Source organism: Tachysurus vachellii, chromosome 23 (genome assembly GCF_030014155.1).
Source record: "Tachysurus vachellii isolate PV-2020 chromosome 23, HZAU_Pvac_v1, whole genome shotgun sequence".
NCBI lineage: Eukaryota > Metazoa > Chordata > Actinopteri > Siluriformes > Bagridae > Tachysurus > Tachysurus vachellii.
The window spans coordinates 12,836,457-12,857,959 of record NC_083482.1 but is presented as its reverse complement, the minus strand read 5'-3'; the positions used below and the strand labels follow the sequence as shown (position 1 = coordinate 12,857,959).

The following is a 21,503-nucleotide window of genomic DNA, read 5'->3' as shown; positions in this document are numbered from 1 at the left end:
ACATACCATCTGTGCAGGGGTGAATTTGGCAATTATGCCACCCTGGCCACGTCATTTGTTCCCAAGAGGTTGCCGGCACTGAATCATTTTTTGGGAGGCCCCTTCAGAAAGGGGAGAAAACAGCTATGGCTGAATGGAGACTCTGCAGTGTGACGGGGGTAGAGCCGGCTCTATTGAATGTCCTTACAGACAGGGGCAGGGCCTGGAGAAACGAAGGAGGGGATTATGGTAATGGAGTGCACTGGGAGGAAGTGAGCAAAGAGCAGAGGAATGCACTTGGAAGTTTTGAGCTTCAGCTGTGAGCTGAGAGCCCGGCGTTATCTTTCCCAAAAGACAAGACAGGCCTAGATAAAGCTACTGGGCAAACGATAACATGCCCCATTTTACTGTGGTACCAGTGGACAATAACTCACACTCCAACTATGACAGTCTGGAGGGAATTAACTGTGTGGATTACAGAGACACGGGGCAAGATGGGTATCCTGATCATGGAGACACAGTCAGCTCAGATGGTGAGTTTCAAACACAACTGCTTCTGCAATTCATTTCTATATGACTCTTATGTTGTGTCTATTCTCCAAACTGCTATTAAGTACTTTTTTCTGACAACTGGGAGTATCCGTGTAGGTTTACCGCAATTTTCCAGTCATAGAAAAGAAGGGATTTTTTTTGACAGCTAACTTTTCCAACTCTTATGAACTTGCCTGTTGAAAGGAAGAGTGATATTTTACAACAGGAGATATTCACGTCAATGAATTTCCATACCACACATGACTGTGGTGACAAAGAGAAAACAATTGGCGTGGGGGAGAAGACGAGAGGTGGAAGACAGGGTGAGCAGTGTAGTAGTAATCAGACAGGCCTCAAGTGCTCCCACGCAAAAGATGGAGGTTCCAGAGATTTTCATTTTCCTAATGCTGCCAAACTTGTCTCTCTTTTCTCATGACAGATGTTCAAGTTAGCGTAACACCATCAATCTGCAGCATTCTCTGCCTCTTTCTGCTTGTCTTCTGTTGTTTTTGTTTTTTTTATGCAAGTATAAAGTCAGTGAGGAGTCAGGGAGGAGTCAGTGAAAAAGTGAGAACGAAATAGGGAGAAACATTGCTCTAGGGTATTATTTTTAGTTCCAGGTCAAAAAGGCTGGGATTGAGTTCAGCATTTTTGTATGCATTCAGCATGTTGGAAATGAACCTGCAGGAAAGGGAAAGCTATTTAAATCTGAGCAGAACATTGTAGTCTGGTTAAATGATTCTGGTTAAAAGAAATTCCAGTGGTGTTAGATTTACTTTTAAAATCATCCTGCTCTCATAAGGGATTTATGCAAATTCAAATAAAGGATGATGTAATTGTATTTATGTGATTTAAGACTAATGGGGCACTGGATTACTGAGCAGAAATTTGATGGTTCAAGCCCCACTACTGCAAAACTGCCAATGTTTGGCTCTTAAGCAAGGCCCTGTATCATGGCTGACCCTGTGTTTTGACCCCAAGCTGGGATATGCGAAGAAAATAATTTTACTGTGTTTCAAGGTATGATAGAAAAATTAAGGATTTTTCTTTTACTACAGGGTGGCGCTTACATTTTCCAGAAAATATTGTGAAATCTTTGCAACACAAAGATTTTTTTATTTAATTCTAAGATGTGATAGTTGTGATCTGCTAAAGTAAAAAAAATTACATTATACATTATACACACACCGGGTATCATATGGACTGACGAACATTTAATCTACAATCAGTCCATCATTCAGTTTAATAGTTAGTATGTCTTTTTTTTTGGAGGGATGCAATGAAGCTGCAGGAATGGGTGGAAATTACGGTGGGCACAGTGATGACTTTGTTCCTGTGTGAGCTGAGTAGTGTGGACTGTGTGGCCGGCAGTAAACAGTGCACACATTGTGTACTATTAAAACTGGAACACCAACAGCAGCAGAACAGGAACATTTATACTTTGCATAGTAACAACTACATACTTGTATCCATATCACAGAAAGTTTATGTCTATATGTTTAGGTACTGATAGGATGTATGTATATTTTTTCTCAGAGTAAGACCTGTCATGGTTACAAAATGATCAGATTGGTTCTATCACACATTTGCACGGTAATTTCAAAAGAAACGTCCTTGCCATTAATGCAACAAAGTTTATTATGTTTTTTCTTTCTAGCTTTTTTAATCTATTGCACATGTCAGAAGAAATAAACACATCACAGGGGAAAAATAATTGGAAAGACAAGTATTTTTTGTTAGGCAGCTGATTCCCTAACGTAACAAGCTTCTCAGAGATATGAAATTAAAAGTGAAAATTGCTTCAGGTTATAATTAATGCTGAAGATTTTTTCTAAGGAGTATGTTTATATTCGATTGATTGAGATTTGGGAAATTTGGAGGCTAAGTCAACACCTTAAACTCTTGTTAATGGTTTCAGGAACACAGCAATTTTTGCAGTGTAGAAGTGAGCACTACTGTGCTGAAAGGGGCCACTGCCATTAGGGAATATTGTTGCCATAAAGGTGTGTCTCTTAGTCTGCAACAAAGTTTAGGTAGGTGGTACATGTCAAAGTAACATCCACATAAATGCTAAGACCCAAAGTTTCTCAGCAGAACATTGGCCAGGTCATCACACTGCCTTTGATGGCTTGCCTTTTTCCCATAGTGCATCCTTGTGCCATCTCTTTCTCATCAAACTGATGCATTTTTCTTGTTTCCAAAACATCAACTTCAAGAACTAACCACTCATTTGCTGCCTAATATATCCCACCCTTTTACAGGTACAATTCAATTCAAATTTATTTGTATAGTGCCTTTTACAATTGACACTGTCTCAAAGCAGCTTTACAGAACATAAACATAGAACAAAAGGTTAATATTCTAATGTGAAAATCAATGTTATTCACTACACCTCTCACTGGTTTTAATGTTATGGATGTTATTGCTGATACCAGGCTAACTTATTTCATAGATGTTCCAAAAATTACTATAAGTGGATAAAAAGTTAAACTTTCATTCTTGAAAAATCTAATGTTTGGCAAATTGCTTTGGTGTCAAAGTAATAAATGTGTTATTGTAAAATAACCAACTACATGATAACTGTAAGAGTTGTTGTCTTTTGTTTTTTTTTTTTTAATAATAGCATGTTTCCAAGTGTCATATTCAAGTAACAACTCTCAATATAAAATACAAATTATAATAGAAAAAGGAAACCACTCATATGGAAACCACTAACAGGACCTTTTTATTATGTGCATTTCACTTTTTTTTAAGATAACCATAGTTCCTGTAGGCCTAACTAGAGAAGCAGGATGTTGCTTTAGACCCGGTGGGATGTGACTTTTCTAGTAGACAAAAAAAACAACTTTTTTTGACTGAGGACTATCTGGCTGTGGTAGGAAAAAAAAAAAAGATAGAATATAATTATTAGCTTTTGCTGAAAGATAGCAGCCTCTCTGCATGGCAGATTAACTTGCTTATATTGTTGTGCATTAAGCTGATCCACTGACTTCAGTTAAGAAGTTGAATAGGGCTAAAATAATATGTTTTAAATCCCTAAAACAATCCTGATACAATCTGGATTCAACAACTCTGTAATCTTTCATTTATTACTGTTGAGTCAAATTAATAAACAACTTGAGATATTAAGTTCATAATTTGGTGTAATAAAAATGACAGGTTTGCTGGCACTTTGGGAATATAAATAAAAGAAACAATACAGAGCTGTTTTAAAATTGTAAATTGATGATTGACCTAAAATATTTTTCTGTAGGCAGTTTCAGATCACTGTAAAATCTTACACCGATTTTGTTAAACATATAGAAAGAAACATATGATTCTTCATGTAATACTGTTATCTGCAATGTATAAATTAAGTACAAATAACAGGAATTAAAAAAATATGAGAAATAAATCAATAACACATCAAGAAAGTAATAGAATTATAATTGTATATCTGTTATACTATTAAATTTAGCTGTAATTGTAATATTTTGAATATATGTTGTACACATATCTTCCTTGTGTATTTATTTAACCAACTAACCTATTAGTTTTAGTAATATAGTAATGTATATAGACACAGAAGCCCCAAACCACAAAAAAGACAAAATAATGTTATTCAGTCACAATAATGAGATATTAAGTCAAAATAACATTGTATTGTTTTTCACAGTTCAGAGATTCCATATTAATAACATGTTCACAATTCTTTAAAAAATTACAAGAGCATGAAATGCATTTTACAGTAAAACAATAATCACATTTTTCTAAGAAAATCTTTGAAAACATTTTAGACCAGAATTTTGTTTGTAATAATATAAGGCTTTGGTTAGCCAGTTTTCCCTGTTGGCACTACTCTACATGCTTATCTTATTTTACTCACCATTGTGGCAAGAGGACGTCTGCCCTCAGATTCTGAATGATGAATCACTGTTCCACCTGTCGCAGGAGCAGACAGGATTAAAAATGCATTAGTCAGGTGACAGTTTAGAGGTTAGTATAGTTAGAAAATGCAGACAGCTGGTTTGGCCAGGTGTGTTCAACATTATAAACATGAAAAACTAATGGGTAGCTTATACATAAAAACCTCCACACCACTACAGAAAAACACTTTAGACATAAACACACATATATACACAAGAACACGGTATTCATTATCGTGATTATTACGTCAAGCAATGCAGCATGCAGCCAAAGCACAGAGCTTTGGTGACAAACCTCAGTGGATAATCAGCCTAAGCAGCATGACTTCCAGTTATAATACAATCTTTAAAAATCCATTAAATGAGAACATTTTGAAAAATAGGATTTCACACAAAATCCCATAATGCGTTTGAACAGTGTTTTTTTTTTCGTTAATCGGTTTTATTGTTCTCTAAAACATACATGCGAAAGATTTAACCCCTGGGTAGTAAGATATATGGACATAAGGGAACACATGCAGTGGTGATGTTAGTATGTTAGCTGAAATCAATGCACAGCAACTATCTGTAAAGAATTTAAGAAATCTAATCAAGAAATCTCTCAAAAAATCATTCATTAAAAATTATTTGAATGAGCTAGCCAGATCCCAGACCTGAATGCAACTAAAACACTTTGGGGTGATCTTCAAGCAGGCTGTGTACAGGAGATGGGCGAATAATTTGGTAGACCTAGGATTTTTTCTTACAAGAAAAAGTCAAAATGTCAAGATGTGCCATGCTGATAGACTTACACCCCAAAATCTCTGAGATTATATTTGTAATAAAAAAAGGTGCATCAACAAAGATTAGGGATGCGAACACTTATGCAATATGGTTAGTATGTTTTTTCTAATGAGATTTTACATTAAGGGTAGAAAACTTCTGACATGATTTATCTTGTTTGCAGGGGCGTGTAGACTTTTATAACACTTTCTCGAAAGTACTGTACAAATACTGCATGTCACAAGTATTATAAGATCTAGACCACTGTTAACCTACACACACATCCAAACTAGTGCAATAGATCAGTTTAGGGCCTGTTCACCATGTGGTGAGAGCAAAATCTCAACTTTTTTCCTGTTCTTTGATCTCCAAAGCTTTGTGGAATTTTTCATGTAGTGTTGTTAATGTGTTCAAACTTGTCAGTTCAGTGTGTTCCTTTCTCTCCTGCAGCTGCACAACAGGGGATTTGGTGTGTGCTTTTAAAACATTTCTGAGGTTTTAATCTCTATAATGAGAATTCCAGTACAATACAACAACACTGTTTAACTTGTTCAGTTTGTGGCAAGGTCAGGCAAGTCAGATTAGAATGACCAGTGGTGCTAGTGCCATGTTGAAAATAAAAACTATATTAAACTGTATTGCTTTTTTTTTCTAGATTTCAAGAATGTTCTGTAATTTTCATTAAAATACACTTTGTTTACTGTTTATAGTTTTAACCCAGTTAACTATAGAAGTAATTTATTAATTCTTAAATATCTAAACAGGTCATAGAGTGTTGATTACTTTTCTATAGCAGCAGCACAGAGAGTAATTCTGTGCATAACTCAAATCACAGGTTTATATTGAAGCTCTCATCCCAATCTAATATTGTTTCAATAGTAACAGCTAATTTTTATGTGCCAGTGAATGCCCATCTCTGAAATAAGATGATATGTATGATGACTATATCTATATCATTAATATATTCATTATATTAAGAAAACGTTTATTTACCATTTTTGGAAAGAGTTTCTAGTTTTAGCCAGCGATTTGTAAAAGTAAGAACTGAATCTTTAAATTTTATTCTATTTAAGGACATTAGAGCTTCTCAACACAGCACTACATTTCTGTTGTATTAACTTTAAAACAAAGTGAGAGAATTTCTGTTTATCGGCTATAAAAGTTGTTAAAACCTGTTTTGCGTTCTTATTATTGAATAATAATCTTCTTATCATTTAATGTCTAAGAAAAAAGAGTGTCTTTATTTAATAAGAAGAATTTAAATAAGTCTAGTAAAATAATAATGCCAATTTTGGGACATCAAGTTTTATTCCTTACTAATAAACATTTCAATATAAATACTAAACTATATAACTATATGATCAGAAATGTGAATAGTACTATGTAATATTCTGTTTATTCCCTTTTGTTATAATTTTGGATGTTTTTTAAACTTTTCAGTAAACATATACCATATGGTCAAAAGTTTGTGGACACCCAATCATAACACTCACTTGCCCACTCACATTATTGGTATTATAATAACCTTCACTATTCTGGGAAGGCTTCCAGATTTTTGAGAATGATTGTAGGGATTTGTGCTCATTGAGCCACAAGAGCATTAGTAAGGCACTGAGTCAGGCACCGATGCTGGGCAAGGAGGCCTGGGGTGCATCTGACATTCCAAATCATGCCAAAGGTGCTCAGAGGGGTTGAGGTCAGGGTTTTGTGCAGGACAATCAAATTCTTCCACTACAGTTTTGACAAACAATGTTTTCATGGAATTTGTGTTGTACATTGTCATGCTGGAGCAACTTTGAGGAATTGTAGGGATGCAGCACACAATTGTGTGTTTCCAGGTTGGCACCAGTTTGAGGAAGAAATCCAAATTATTTTTAAAACTGTAAAACATTTTTTAGATAGATAGATAGATAGATAGATAGATAGATAGATAGATAGATAGATAGATAGATAGATAGATAGATAAATCACATGTTTAAATACAAATTTAACTTTTAATTACTGTATTTAAATATTATAATGTTATGTAGTAAAAAGCTTTATTCGACTCTAAGTTTTTATAGACCTCATGATATGACTTATGAATCCAGAATATCAATCTATGATCTTCAACTATGATCTAAATATAATGTGATTCTTTTCATTCTACGTGACACTAGGTGGTAGCATTAGACTAGTTTTTATTATTATTATTAGTATTGTTCATCTTCTACCTCACCCATGTCATTAACTGCTTAATGGGTGTCTCATGTTCATCTTCCATTTTCCATGGTTGAATTGTGGCTTGTAAATCATAATATAATGGAGGCTGAATTCTAAGACCTTCCTCTGGTTCTGTCTTCCTCTGACCTTCCCCAAATAAAATTGTAAAGTTTGTCTAATGGAAAACTGAGCAGGAAAAAAGACAATATTAATAAAGAAATTAAGTTTATTATTATTTTTATGATAGATAGATAGATAGATAGATAGATAGATAGATAGATAGATAGATAGATAGATAGATAGATAGATAGATAAATCAGGCTTTATGGTCCTGCTGTTTTTTCAGTTGTTGATACTTATTTAAAAGGTGTCTAAATGTATGTTTATGCTTTGTTTGTGTGTGTGTGTGTGTGTGTGTGTGTGTGTGTGTGTGTGTGTGTGTGTGTGTGTGCATATGTGTGTGTTTTCAGTCTTTATGCTGCTGCTTTTTTCAGAAATCTATCATTAGTGTTTATTAAATAGGTTTTTAAATGTGAGTTTGTGCTTTATTTGTGTGTGAGTGTGTGCATGTGCATGTGTATGTGTGTGTTTGTGTGTGTGTGTGTGTATCTCACCAGTCTGCTGCATTAGTATTAGCTCTCCCTCTCTCAATGTGAGGTCACAGTGGTCTGGATCGAGGGTGACTATGGCCAGACTTTATACCATTTCTCAGATCAAAGAGACATGCTGACCCATAGCAATGCTAATACTAACCCTAACACTAACGACACACTAACACAAGCCAAAGGTAAGTGTTATTCAGCCTACAGAACGCAGAATGAAAGAGAGACGGAAGTGATAGCATAAAATGAAGTGCTGAAAATGCTGAAGGTTAAATTTAAAGTCAGTTCTTCTGCTTCAGCTGTTGTGAAGGTGAAGGAGTTAGTGGTAGGCTGGAACTTTTGTATGGAATTGATTTGGCTTGTGAGTTTGAGTGTTTCTCATACTGTGGTTCTGTCTGTGGTTCTTTTTTCCCTTTTATCTTGCATGGTAACTTTTTTATTATTATCTTTCTCAAAATATGTATTCTGCTTAAAAAGGGATATGTATATTGTGTTTTTGGAGTATAACTGAGTAGATAACTCTTACTTTTACAAATAATGGAGGAAGTGATTAAAAAGGATGAACGTCTAACTGAGAGTTTTATGTATTTGCTAACAAGAAAAGTGATGCCTAATTTACATAAAAATCCCTTAGCTAACATTATTTACTGTATTACTAAACCATCGGTAATGTTGCCAAAGTAAGATGCCATATGTATTAATTAATGTTCGTTTAAATGTTAATGAAAAAGGACTACACTGATGGTTTATTTAATTTCAATAAAAGTAACAAAAATGTAATTATCTCATGTTCCTTGTAAGAGTATCTTTCTGAATGCTGTTTCCATCTGTAAATGTTATAAATTGCTATGAAGACTCAATCCTGATTTTTTTTATTTTGCAAAGTACCAAACACAAATATGTTAATTTTTTTTTTGTGTTGTTCATTTTGGACTTCAATTTACTCACTGATTGGTTAATACGTGTTGATTATTTGAATCATTTAATATATATATATATATATATATATATATATATATATATATATATATATATATATATATATATAGAGAGAGAGAGAGAGAGAGAGAGAGAGAGAGAGAGAGAGAGAGTTTTATTTACTTTGTTAATAATACTACTATGTTTATTAAAGCTGAAGTACACATTTTATTCATATTAACTTATATTTTAAATGATGTCAGAAAATATTTTTATTTCATCATTTTTGTTGTGTATAAAATAGATCAACTTGAATGTCTTTGGATTATAAACAAGACCATCTGATTGTTATGCAATTGTTCTTTGAAGAAATTGACAGAGCTTACAATGAAATTGATTAAATTGACATGAAATCATTGACCTGAGAGTGAGAGAGAGAGAGAGAGAGAGAGAGAGAGAGAGAGAGAGAGAGAGAGGTTTAATCTCCACATTTAACTTTATTTCAATGAATGTATCTTATAAAAAAAGTAAAAATAAGTAAATAAATAAATAAAAAAACATGATAAAAATAAAACAATATTCTTTCTTTCTTTCTTTCTTTCTTTCTTTCTTTCTTAAGGTCATGGCAACCACAAAGAAGATGTTCCCTTCCTCGGTAATACAGATTCAGCAGCAAAGAGGAATGACTTCTATGACAGGAACTTGGCATTATTTGAGGTGATAGTTTTCCTTTTTCACCTGATTACAAACAAGATCCAAGTCCATAAGAATAACTTAGATACTTTTTAAGTATTAAAGTTAAGTAAAAGTAGTTAAGTAGTACCTGTTAATTTTAACACAAACATTTCCTGTGGTGGATTTCTATCTACAGGAGGAACTTGACATCCGGCCCAAGGTTTCTTCCCTTCTCAGTCGCCTCGTCAACTATACGAGCATTACTCAAGGGGCAAAGGAGCATGAAGAGGCAGAAAGTGCTGATGCTTCGAAGAGGAAAATGCCAAAGGTTCAAAACACACAACAATAGTGATTAAAAACAAAATGAAAGCTGATGTTGATTTTAACACTCATGTGGTATCTGATTCACAAATACAAAAATGTTATATAACACCTATTTTTAATTAATTAGTCCCTACAGTGATTCTATTTGGAATATTATCTGCTTACTAGAGTCAAAGTTACACAGTTTGTTTTGTTTTGTTTAGAGATCTTTAGTGATTGAGAATGAAACTGAATTCTTTTTTATGTAATATCAGTGTCTCATAATTTTTTATTTTTTTTTTTTAAAAAGTATAATACACACTGCTCTTGTTTTCTGTTTTTTTTTTTTTTCTCTAATCGCTACAGTCTCCAAACATGGGAACACTCATGGGAGTTTACCTGCCGTGTCTGCAGAATATATTTGGCGTTATCCTTTTCCTCCGTCTCACCTGGATTGTCGGTACAGCCGGAGTCGTGCAGTCGTTCCTCATCGTCTTTATGTGCTGCTCTTGTGTGAGTTGTTGCACATCACACACATAGACATACACAGATCTTAACAGTGTAAATATATATGACAAATAACGAAAAAACAGGCAGGTACTTGTGTGCACCTATGCTTTCTTCTACAAGCATGTCTTGATTTTATTCCTGTCAAACTACAAGAATCTACTGTACAAGAACATTGTGTTAAAAATTCTTAATGAATGTCATACTATTTAAACATATAAGGTGTGAAGAACAAACAAACAAACAAACAAAAAACAGACCAGAAAAATGTAACAAAAACTGTCCTGGGTTGAGGATCATGACAAAAAACTCTCTATCTACCAAATCCTCTGACTCCAATTCCCATCATGCACCGCAGCCTACAAACATCAGCCTACAAGCACCAGACTCCATTTCCCAGAATACACCCACCCTGCCACGTTCACAGTCACTTGAGGTTTTACAAGACTCACCTGTTCCCAATCACACACACACACACACACACACACACACACACACACACACACACACACACACACACACACAGTGTCACGGTTTACATGTTTGTTATCTAACATATCTCCTGTGTTTTGGATTCTGAGTTTGCCTAGTGTTTTGGCTAACAGGTCACTCCAAAACTACTCTATATGCCTTTACATCTGTCTCAGTCCCCATCGTGTCACCCACTGGAAACTCCTTCTCCTTGAAAGGAGTGAATGAAACATCGCTTTTAAAATACCTCATCGTTTTTGTTACATTTAAGCACATTTTGAAAAATGTGTTTATTATTAGTCAATGACTATGTAGAGCAACTGCCATTGGTGATTGATATTATTAAAAAGTACTGTATATAATTATATAATGGTTGTAGGTGCTAGTTTTTAAAGAATTGGTGTTTATGGCCCATGAGCTATTCACACTATCAAAAAGTCTCAACGTCTGGAAACTCCAATGATTAACTTTCATACTCTTTTTTTACAGACGATGCTCACAGCAATATCAATGAGTGCCATAGCTACCAATGGTGTTGTTCCAGGTAATTCCTAACCTGACCTACTTTATCTGAGAATTGCCTTTTCATTGGATGAAAATATCTTCTTTTTTTGAATGATGAGCTTTTAATTTGGGATTGAAAATTCTACAGTTTGTTTATTTCAGTAAGTGTATCGAATTGTACGATTATTATGCATTTGTACGAGTGTTTGTGGTCTGTTTTCCAGCTGGTGGAGCATACTTTATGATCTCACGTTCTCTGGGGCCTGAGTTTGGGGGAGCAGTGGGTCTTTGTTTCTACTTGGGAACAACCTTTGCTGCTGCCATGTACATCTTGGGCGCCATAGAAATATTTCTTGTAAGATTAAACTTTTGTTAATTGTTTTTACAGGAGGAATAATTCCAAGGACCAAAGTCCAGGGTTTATGACTCATTATTACATTGCTGTCATAGCAAAATTCATAGTAATCATTGATTAGCTAAATATTGAAATAATAAATTGGGACTTTGCAATTAAGAAGTGATCTATTCAGCAAGAGTGCTATATTAGTGTGTGATATTTAATCATTCTGTTCTGAAATCCACAGAAATATCTGGTTCCACAAGCAGCCATATTTCATGTCACTGATGCCCATGCAGATAACAGCGTCATGCTGAACAACATGCGAGTTTATGGCACCATCTGCCTCAGTCTCATGGCTGTCGTGGTGTTTGTAGGAGTAAAATACGTAAACAAGTTTGCTTCACTTTTCCTTACCTGTGTCATCATTTCCATTGTTTCCATCTATGCTGGGGCAGTGAAATCCATCTTCCAGCCACCGGAGTTCCCGTAAGTCAAAGAAAACTATAAAAACAGGATATCCATAGATTTAAGTTGGTATATTTATGACCTCATTCATGGCAAGCTATAATACCATTGTTGAAAGGAAACTGTGGTGAATTGGATTCAATGCGGTTTCTTACTTAAGATGTACAAATTGGCAATGCATTAGTGAGATAAACATTTGTGAATCATCAAATACAGAGGACACTTAATGCTATGCTTCCTGTTTTTCTTTCTTATCTGTAAACTCTGATGAACTTGCATTCATGATCTTTAAGAGCAAAATCATGTCATAAAAAATGTTTACTTTTGTTCAGGATTTGTATGCTGGGGAACAGGACACTAGCGCGTGACCTTTTCAATGAATGTGCAAAGACGGTACTTGAAGGGAATGAGACAGTACCCAGTAAGCTGTGGAGGAATTTCTGTAGTTCAGAGAATGGCAGCAGTTTTCACTGTGATGAGTATTTCGCCCAGAATAATGTGACCGAAATCCAGGGAATTCCTGGACTAGCCAGTGGAATTATCAGAGGTAAGAAAGTCTACTATGAAAATATATAGATATTTGTGTTTAAAAATTCAAGCCAATCTAGCCTTTATTTGTTTTGTTTTGCAAATAGTCTGAAAATATGTCTCAATGAAGGCAATGTTTCATAGTGAGTGTGTGTTTGATGTTCCTCAGAGAACATGTGGGGCGATTACATGGATAAAGGTCAGATTCTGGAGAAGCCTGGTCTGCCCTCTGAAGATGTACATGGTTCTATGGAGTCTTTCAGATATTATGTATCTGCAGATATTGCTACATGTTTCACCCTCCTTGTGGGAATATTTTTTCCTTCAGCCACAGGTATTGCACTTATTCCGATATTCAAATTTAAAGAGATGGAACCTAGAGTCAGTTTTCATTGCTTAGATATTTCTTATATTAACTTTTTCATAAAATTTAGCTATATGTATTAATTCAAATATTATTTATCTATATTTTAATATATGATATTATTTATAATTTGGCTATATTTATTAAGTTTTGCATTCATGTTTTCTATTGTTTTTTTTTGTGGTATTAATTACTTTTATCTTCTTTTTAGTTTTTAATTGGTATGAGAAAAGTTAAATATTACTCTTTTGAAGTATTCTGGTGTACGTTTTATTTTATTTTTTTTGTCTGCTTCTATAAATAAATGACAAGTCCGCCAACTCTTGTTAAGTCATGCTTTCTCTTTCTCACATCTACTCTTTCAGGCATTATGGCTGGATCGAACAGATCAGGAGATTTGAAGGATGCTCAGAAGTCTATTCCTGTAGGGACAATATTAGCCATCAGCACCACCTCACTTGTCTGTATCCTCCCTGCTGTTAATGGCTCTATTTATTATTCATTTACCTCCTATTGAATCTCATAGCATTTGTAGAAAAATAAAATATTGAATTCCTGCTCAGCCTAACACAAACCATGGAATTTGTTCCTGAATTATTACTGTCAGATTTCAGTTCAGTGGTCTTGTTCGGGGCCTGTATTGAAGGAGTGGTTCTCAGAGATAAGTAAGTACTCATTTGAAGATGAATTGAGATTTTTTATCTAGCATTTTTAAGTTCACTTGCATTTGAAAGTCTTAACAAGCAAATGTAATGTGTGTGTACAGATTTGGAGATGCAGTTAGTAAAAACCTGGTAGTTGGTACACTCTCCTGGCCCTCACCATGGGTCATTGTGATTGGATCATTTTTCTCTACGGTTGGCGCCGGATTGCAATCTCTAACTGGAGCGCCCCGTCTCCTGCAAGCCATTGCTAAAGACAACATCATCCCTTTCCTCAGAGTATGACCTCAGCCTTTGCCTAGATCTGCATGGTCTGCTGTGTTCTGTTCACTACATTGCATTGCATGTACTCTTACCAAATCTTTTTAATTTGTTAACTGTTTGATTTGTAACAGACTTTCGCAACTACATACTATTCTTATTACTGTAGTTTTACTATAGTTACTGTATAATTCTTACTAGTAGTTTTTGTATAATGTCATTGTAAAATGAAGAAAACAATAAGTTAGGACTTATGGATGCTCTCTAAATATTTATGACAGTCTGCTGTTCTGGAAAGTAATAAACAAAGATAGATGCATTTGCATATCACTACTGTATGTAAATTGTTCTACTTTGTATAATAAGGTGTGTGTATGTGTGTGTTATATTTAGGTGTTTGGACATGGTAAAGCCAACGGGGAGCCTACATGGGCCCTGCTGCTCACTGCACTCATAGCAGAGCTGGGCATTTTAATCGCATCTTTGGATATGGTGGCTCCTATTCTCTCTATGTAAGAATATAACACATGGTGTATGGAATCATACACTAACATGAATGCACACTGTACAATGACACTGTAATTGATATCCTAATCAGATCAGATGTATGTGAACACACAGTGGTTTGCTCATTTTTCTTGGTAAAATTTCTAAAGCTTTATTAGTTTGGATAAAGCCTTGTGGTGAACAGCAAATTTCAAGCCTAGCCATTCATTTTGACTGGGTCATTCTAATTCAAGCTGTTGGTTTTGAGCCACTGTATTGTTGACTTGGCAGAATGCTTAGGTCTGTGTCATGTTAGAAAGAAAATCTCCAGCCTAGTCTTGCAGATTGAAACAGGTTTTTATTCAAGAATTTCCTTGTATTTTGATACATCCATCTTGCCCTCAAACCTGTCTGATTTTTAAGTCCCTGCTGATAAAAATCATCAGTTGCCATTCAGCAGTTTTAACCCATGCTATTTTAGATGCTAGACTAATTAAAACTTACAGTCAGTTAATGGTTTTTCTGTTTTCTTTCTGCTAATCTCACAACTCTTGCCCTTCTTACAGGTTTTTCTTGATGTGTTATCTATTTGTAAATTTGGCTTGTGCTGTACAGACTCTCTTGAGAACCCCAAATTGGAGGCCACGTTTCAAATATTATCACTGGTAAGTGTGCATACAGTTTGGAATTGTTTACAAAGGTGAAATTTTCCAAATTTATAAAATAGCCTCACTATGTTTGGTAAAATGAAATTCTTTTTTATTTATTAAACATTGTTTGACCTTTAAATAGAAAACATCCATTGCCCTATCTGTCTATTTCTCAGGGCACTGTCATTCCTAGGGATGAGTATGTGTCTGGCTTTAATGTTCATATCGTCCTGGTATTATGCTATCGTAGCCATGTGCATTGCTGGCATGATCTACAAATACATTGAATACCAAGGGTGAGCGATGGTTCATATACTTTTAACTTAATTCACAGAGATGGCTGAAATAGCACCAAGGTATATGGTTTTTATTTGATTTCCCACAGAGCTGAAAAGGAATGGGGAGATGGGATCCGAGGTCTGTCACTTAGTGCTGCTCGATATGCTCTGCTTCGTTTGGAAGCCGGACCACCTCACACCAAAAACTGGAGGTTTGCTCTGTTAACATTTCAAACACGGGAAATTTGTGTGATCAGGGTATCATAATCCGTTTTGTTGTTTAGTTTTTAATTTTATTATTGTTATATTTGAATTTGCAAGCATAACCCATTGTGGATACCTGCCTATGTGTGTTAACTAAACATCTTCATATCTTCTTTGTTTTTAAAAAAACAGATATTGCTGGTTAAAATATGAGGTACACTGAATTAACATGGCTGTTCTCAACATGTTTTTAGACCACAGTTGCTTGTGCTGCTGAAGCTGGATGAAGATTTGCATGTCAAATACCCCAGAATGCTAACCTTTGCTTCACAACTAAAAGCGGGAAAGGGCCTAACGATTGTGGGATCAGTAATCCAGGGCAACTTCCTGGACAGCTATGGAGAAGCTCAGGCCTCAGAACAGGTAATGATAAAAGTCTATTTTATTTCTAAATGAAAAACTAGAAACATCAACTTGACCTGGTTCTTTGTGTTCTTTGTGCAAAACTGACTGTGTTTCAGACCATAAAAAACATGATGGAAATAGAGAAAGTAAAGGGGTTCTGTCAGGTGGTGATTGCCTCAAAAGTACGCGAAGGAATTGGCCATCTTATTCAGTCATGTGGGTTGGGTGGGATGAAGCACAACACAGTAGTTATGGGTTGGCCGTATGGATGGAGACAAAGCGAGGATCCTCGAGCATGGAAAACATTTATTAGTAAGTGTCTTTCTGTATCATTATTCATTGTTTTCCTTTAGTAGGCTTGAATTTAATCTCTTTTTACCAGAGGTCCAAAAAAGGAATTATTTTTCATTTCAGCATTGAATGTCTTTGTCATGTCACTCCACAGTGGTGGTTAATGGCTCATATGAAAGTAGACACTAAAGCATTTAAGAATTTATAGTTTTTCATAAATAGCCTACTATTGCAATATATTCATAGAAACATTCCCTAAAACAGTTTATTTGTTATTTATTTTTTATTTTACCTTCAAAGTACATGGAGATATCAAACCCATTTCTGCTCTCAGAGATGCCCCAAGTGCTTGGATTTAAAGCATATAGAATTTGAAGGTTCTATCTGCAATTGCTAAAATTCTGTGTAAGGTAATAAAACAGAGGTAAAAGCACATGTACCACTCGGGGTTCAAGCCCCAGCACTGCCAAGATGCCACTGTTGGGCCCTTGAGCAAGGCCTTTAAACCTCCCTCCTCCAGGGGCGCTGTTTCACAACTTCTATGTCCCCATTCATTCATAAAAAGCCAACAGATTCCTGACCCTTTATATTCGACTTGCGGCCAGAAATAATTCATTTGTTTATACTGGTTAAAAATATCTCATTAGTTGATTTGCCTTCCACCAAAGGGATGTAATGCTAGTGTACTGGTAATAAGGGTTAAAGTAGAATAGTCATATACATACTCTTAGGAAGACATTGAGTTCATTGAGAAAACTAAGTAGAATAGGAGATTTCAATAGACATTTCATAGAGATTTCATAAGGACATAACATTCTTGCACTTGGGTTAAATTAGGATTAAAAATGTTTTTAATGAAAACTAATGAGTGTGATGGTGCTGATGATGTAATGTAGATTTGAAATCTTTGATAACTGCTTTAAGACAGCTGATGAACTTTGAACACTATACTTAAGTAAATATATCATTGATTAATTTATCTTTTTGTTTTTTAGACACGGTTCGGTGTACCACAGCTGCCCACCTGGCACTGATGGTGCCAAAGAATGTGTCATTCTACCCCAGCAACTATGAGCGTTTCACTGACGGACACATCGATGTGTGGTGGATAGTTCATGATGGAGGAATGCTCATGCTGCTACCCTTCCTTCTCAAACAGCACAAGGTTCAGATTTGGTCTTTTAATACAAGACACAAACATTGTACGCAAGCTTAGTGTGTAATTCAAAATAATGATGATATGTGGATCATATTCATTTGCTATTCACAAGCACGTTGTGTAGCTGCCATATGTTTACCCCCATCCTTGTTGTTAATCGGCATTCAGAGCGTTCCAACGCTTTGTACATGTGGAGATAATTTTCAGCACTATGCCTCATTATTTCTGTTAATTAAAACTAAATGTTCTCTTAAATTACTTCCAAATGCTAAATACATCTCTATGTTGTTTAGGTATGGCGTAAGTGTAAGATGCGTATTTTCACTGTGGCCCAGATGGATGATAACAGTATTCAAATGAAAAAGGATCTGGCAACCTTCCTATACCAGCTCAGATTAGAGGCAGAAGTGGAGGTTGTAGAAATGGTAAATAAAACACCTTCAGCAAAATATTTTATTATCTAGACCTGTTTATGTTTAAAGTTTAAATTGTGTTAGCTGTATGCCATGTTCGCTCGTCCTACTTACATGAAAGCATGCAAGTTCATGAAAGTATTCTTACATCAAGAGATTTTGTTTATTTGTAGCATGATAGTGACATCTCTGCATACACCTATGAGAGGACACTAATGATGGAGCAGAGGTCGCAGATGCTGAGGCAGATGAGACTGTCCACTGCTGAGAGGAACAGAGAGGTGTGTACATCATATCTATTAAACCCACTGCCATCTTATTTATATGTATTATGTAGCATTTGATTAAAATAATGCGTAAAACCAAATGAGGGAAAATTTTAGGAAGCTGAATAAAGCTGAACCTAAAGTTGATTATTTTCAAATAAAAACATGTTCCAAAGTGTTTTATTTTGTTTACACCAAAGCAATGTGAAAATTTATATACATTTATATAAATAAATGTAAATATATAAATAATATAATAAATAATATAAATAAATATATTTATAAATAAATATAAATTTATATACATTTATATGTATATTTATATACAAAATATAAATTTGTTTTGTTTTACAAGCTTCTGTTATCACAGTCCCTCACCAGTTACTCTTTTTTCCATTCTCTTGATATCAATAAAAAGAAAATACACTTTGTTAGGTTATAGAGAACCAAAAGACCTGAATTGAGCATTGAGATTTCTTCCTTAAATGTTAAATAAATATAGAAAATTATAAAGGATTACAATTATTTTTTTGATCCTTTAACAGCATTGTGGCACAATCACACTTACTCTCACAAATGTCTGTCTGTTAACATAAACATTTGCAGGTGACATGTTTCTTACTTTAACATACAGTAACACTAATGAATAAAACCTGTAGTGGTTTGGTGTCCTGACTGATGTCTTGATTGTTCCTAACAGGCCCAGTTAGTGAAGGACAGACACTCATTGGTGCGAATGGGCAGTTTGTACTCTGATGAAGAAGAGGAAACTGTAGATATAGTGCCTGAGAAGATCCAAATGACATGGACCAAAGATAAGTTGGACACAGAGAGACGAAACCGCAACAACGCTCCAGAGAACTTCAGAGAACTCATTAGTCTAAAACCGTGAGTAATGAAGCAAAAGTGCTTTAGTATGTTTCCAATTTTCTTTCAATCTCTACAGTTAAAAAACAGTAACTTGAGATAACATCAGTAATTTTAGGTTTTTAACACAATGCTAACAAAAATGTGGATACTATTTTCTAGCCATTCAACCTCCATAGAAATGTTTTTCCGTTATTCTCACAGAGAATATCACGCTAAAATATAAGTCAAGCATTTCTCTTGCTTTGTTTATTGATTTTTTTTTGATGATATTTGTTTATCTGTGGGACAGAGATCAGTCTAATGTGAGACGGATGCACACAGCAGTGAAGCTGAATGAAGTCATTGTGAACAAGTCCCATGATGCCAGACTGGTGTTGCTCAACATGCCTGGGCCTCCTCGCAATCCTGATGGTGATGAGAACTGTATCCTTAACACTTCAAAATACTGACTCAACAGTACTGACTAAATGCTCTAACTACTTTATGAGGAAATGAATTTAATTTAAGGTGTAATCAATATCCTGGTTTGAAAAATACCAAGTCGTAGCAACTCTGATGATGTGAAATGCATTATTACGGTAGCAGTGGTATCTCACAGCGGTGACCAAAAGATTTCATTTCCCTGTTCTTCCCTATTAGCTTCTCTATTTACTATCTTCTGATTTCTGAAGAGACATTAATACAAAGTAGACAGAGCAAGGATGATGCTTATACCTGAATTAACCCTGTCCATAGATTTCATAGCATTTTTACCACTTAAGGTGTGTGAATTTACAAGTGTAAAATTATGAGACACTGATGACCGAATCCTGTCTTTTCCCTAACTTGGATGTGTTTAGATATGGAGTTCCTGGAGGTGTTGACAGAAGGTCTTGAGAGAGTGCTGCTTGTGAGGGGTGGAGGCCGAGAGGTCATCACCATCTACTCATAATTAACTGTATTGCTAGATTTGCCACAAAAAGGCTAAATGGGAGCTATAACAAATGTTTTCTGAATATTAAATTAGATATAAAACATCAATATTGGGTGAGATACATTTATACCACTCAGAATTTAATTTGTAATTTATTTGAAATAAATGCACACATCTAGCAGTCATTTGCTGGCTGCAGCCTTACAAGTGTACACAAACAGAGAGAGAGAGAGACACACAGACAGACTGTCATCATAATGATGTGGGTTAAGGATGGATTGCTTTTTGTGTACATTAGTCCTGAGTTACATTACACTTTAATCAGTTTAGTGACTAATAACAAATCAAAACCTTCTCCATGTTTTCATTTCTCTTTTCTTTCTTAGTGGTTATGGGGTTAGACCACTGCTCATAAGGTTGTGAGTTTGAAACCCATGTCCATCAATATGCCACTACAGGACTTTTAAGACCATTATGTCATAAATGTAATTGTAACGTAACATCTGGTTTAATCAGAATCAAATAACTTCTGTGTTGAGAAGCAAGGCTTTTACCACAAATCTATTAAATCTCACACAGAGCTGCTATGCTCATAGCACCTACTTCTTAAAAAAAAAAAAAAACACAAACCCCCAGAAAATAATTTTATTTCCAGTGAAACCTCTAAATGAGATATGTTGATTACAAGATCAGATTCTTATCTTGCTAATGAAAAAATACATTTTATTGTTTACTGCTACTTTTCCATCCAGGTGATCAAACAATTTGATTGAAATTGAACTGCAATACACACACACACCACATTGCATTAAGCAATAGCAGACACATTCCTGGTAAAAAAAAAAAAAAAACATATCTGCACTAAAGTGTATTTCAGCTAATAAGAAACTAAATTAGTTTACTTGAAAGACTGAAGCCAGTTTATCTGCTTCTCATTAGAAACAGAAATACCATCTTAAAGCATTTCTGGGCAAATACTGTGGGCAGGAATACACTGTAAACAGTATGTGTTATTAGTCTGCACAGAGAAATAAACCACATTCAAATAAATACTGTATGGGTTTTGATAAATGGTATATCATTAAAATGTTATATAAATCTAATTCAGAGCAACTGTAGACACATCTGTATTGTACATGTGCTTCTATAAGATTATTTCCAATGAGCTTTAGTCCAAACACAAATTTTACCTATGATAAGTTGATGTTTTTAATTTATTTCCTTATTTATTTGCTTTTACTCCCCGTTGGTTTGAGAGCACCAGGTTGTAGATAGTGGTCAAAGAAAGAGCATTTATTCATGATTTTGGGTGAAAGTATGAAATGATTTTATAACTTATGAATTTTTATACTAGACTTTTGAACATTTCAAAGAAATATAAAGTTTGTAAATTAGAAGATGTCTTTTCATACTTCTTTCATACTTCTACGCAACTCTCAATGACAGCTGTAACTGATACACTTTTTTTACGGCCACAATAACTGTACAGATAAATGTATGTAAAAGTGAAAATGAAAGACATTAAAAAAGTAAGAAACAAATCAACTCTGTTTGCAGGTTGATGCTTGATTTGCTTGTGTTTAAAACTC

The 21,503-nt window shown here is 34.8% G+C and overlaps 1 protein-coding gene across 1 annotated transcript; it reads left to right on the top strand.

Annotated features, from left to right (window-relative positions):
* Window positions 1–239: 239 nt before the first annotated feature.
* On the top strand, window positions 240–21,455 carry slc12a4 (solute carrier family 12 member 4). Its single transcript, XM_060858914.1, has 24 exons — window positions 240–512; window positions 9,519–9,616; window positions 9,771–9,902; window positions 10,244–10,390; window positions 11,345–11,399; window positions 11,584–11,714; window positions 11,944–12,185; window positions 12,497–12,711; window positions 12,862–13,026; window positions 13,422–13,520; window positions 13,664–13,721; window positions 13,823–13,997; window positions 14,373–14,491; window positions 15,032–15,130; window positions 15,292–15,411; window positions 15,501–15,605; window positions 15,852–16,020; window positions 16,119–16,314; window positions 17,289–17,458; window positions 17,746–17,877; window positions 18,039–18,146; window positions 18,832–19,019; window positions 19,291–19,424; window positions 19,841–21,455. The coding sequence occupies exons 1-24, from the start codon at window positions 374–376 to the stop codon at window positions 19,930–19,932; spliced, it is 3,288 nt and encodes a 1,095-aa protein (XP_060714897.1). The 5' UTR covers window positions 240–373; the 3' UTR covers window positions 19,933–21,455.
* Window positions 21,456–21,503: the final 48 nt, after the last annotated feature.

Coding starts and splice junctions, on each gene's coding strand:
- slc12a4 (XM_060858914.1), top strand. CDS start 374: ATGCCCCATTTTACTGTGGTACCAGTGGACAATAACTCACACTCCAAC. Junction 12,712..12,861: donor AGCCAGTGGAATTATCAGAG/GTAAGAAAGTCT, acceptor GATGTTCCTCAG/AGAACATGTGGGGCGATTAC. Junction 17,878..18,038: donor AAGTGGAGGTTGTAGAAATG/GTAAATAAAACA, acceptor GTTTATTTGTAG/CATGATAGTGACATCTCTGC.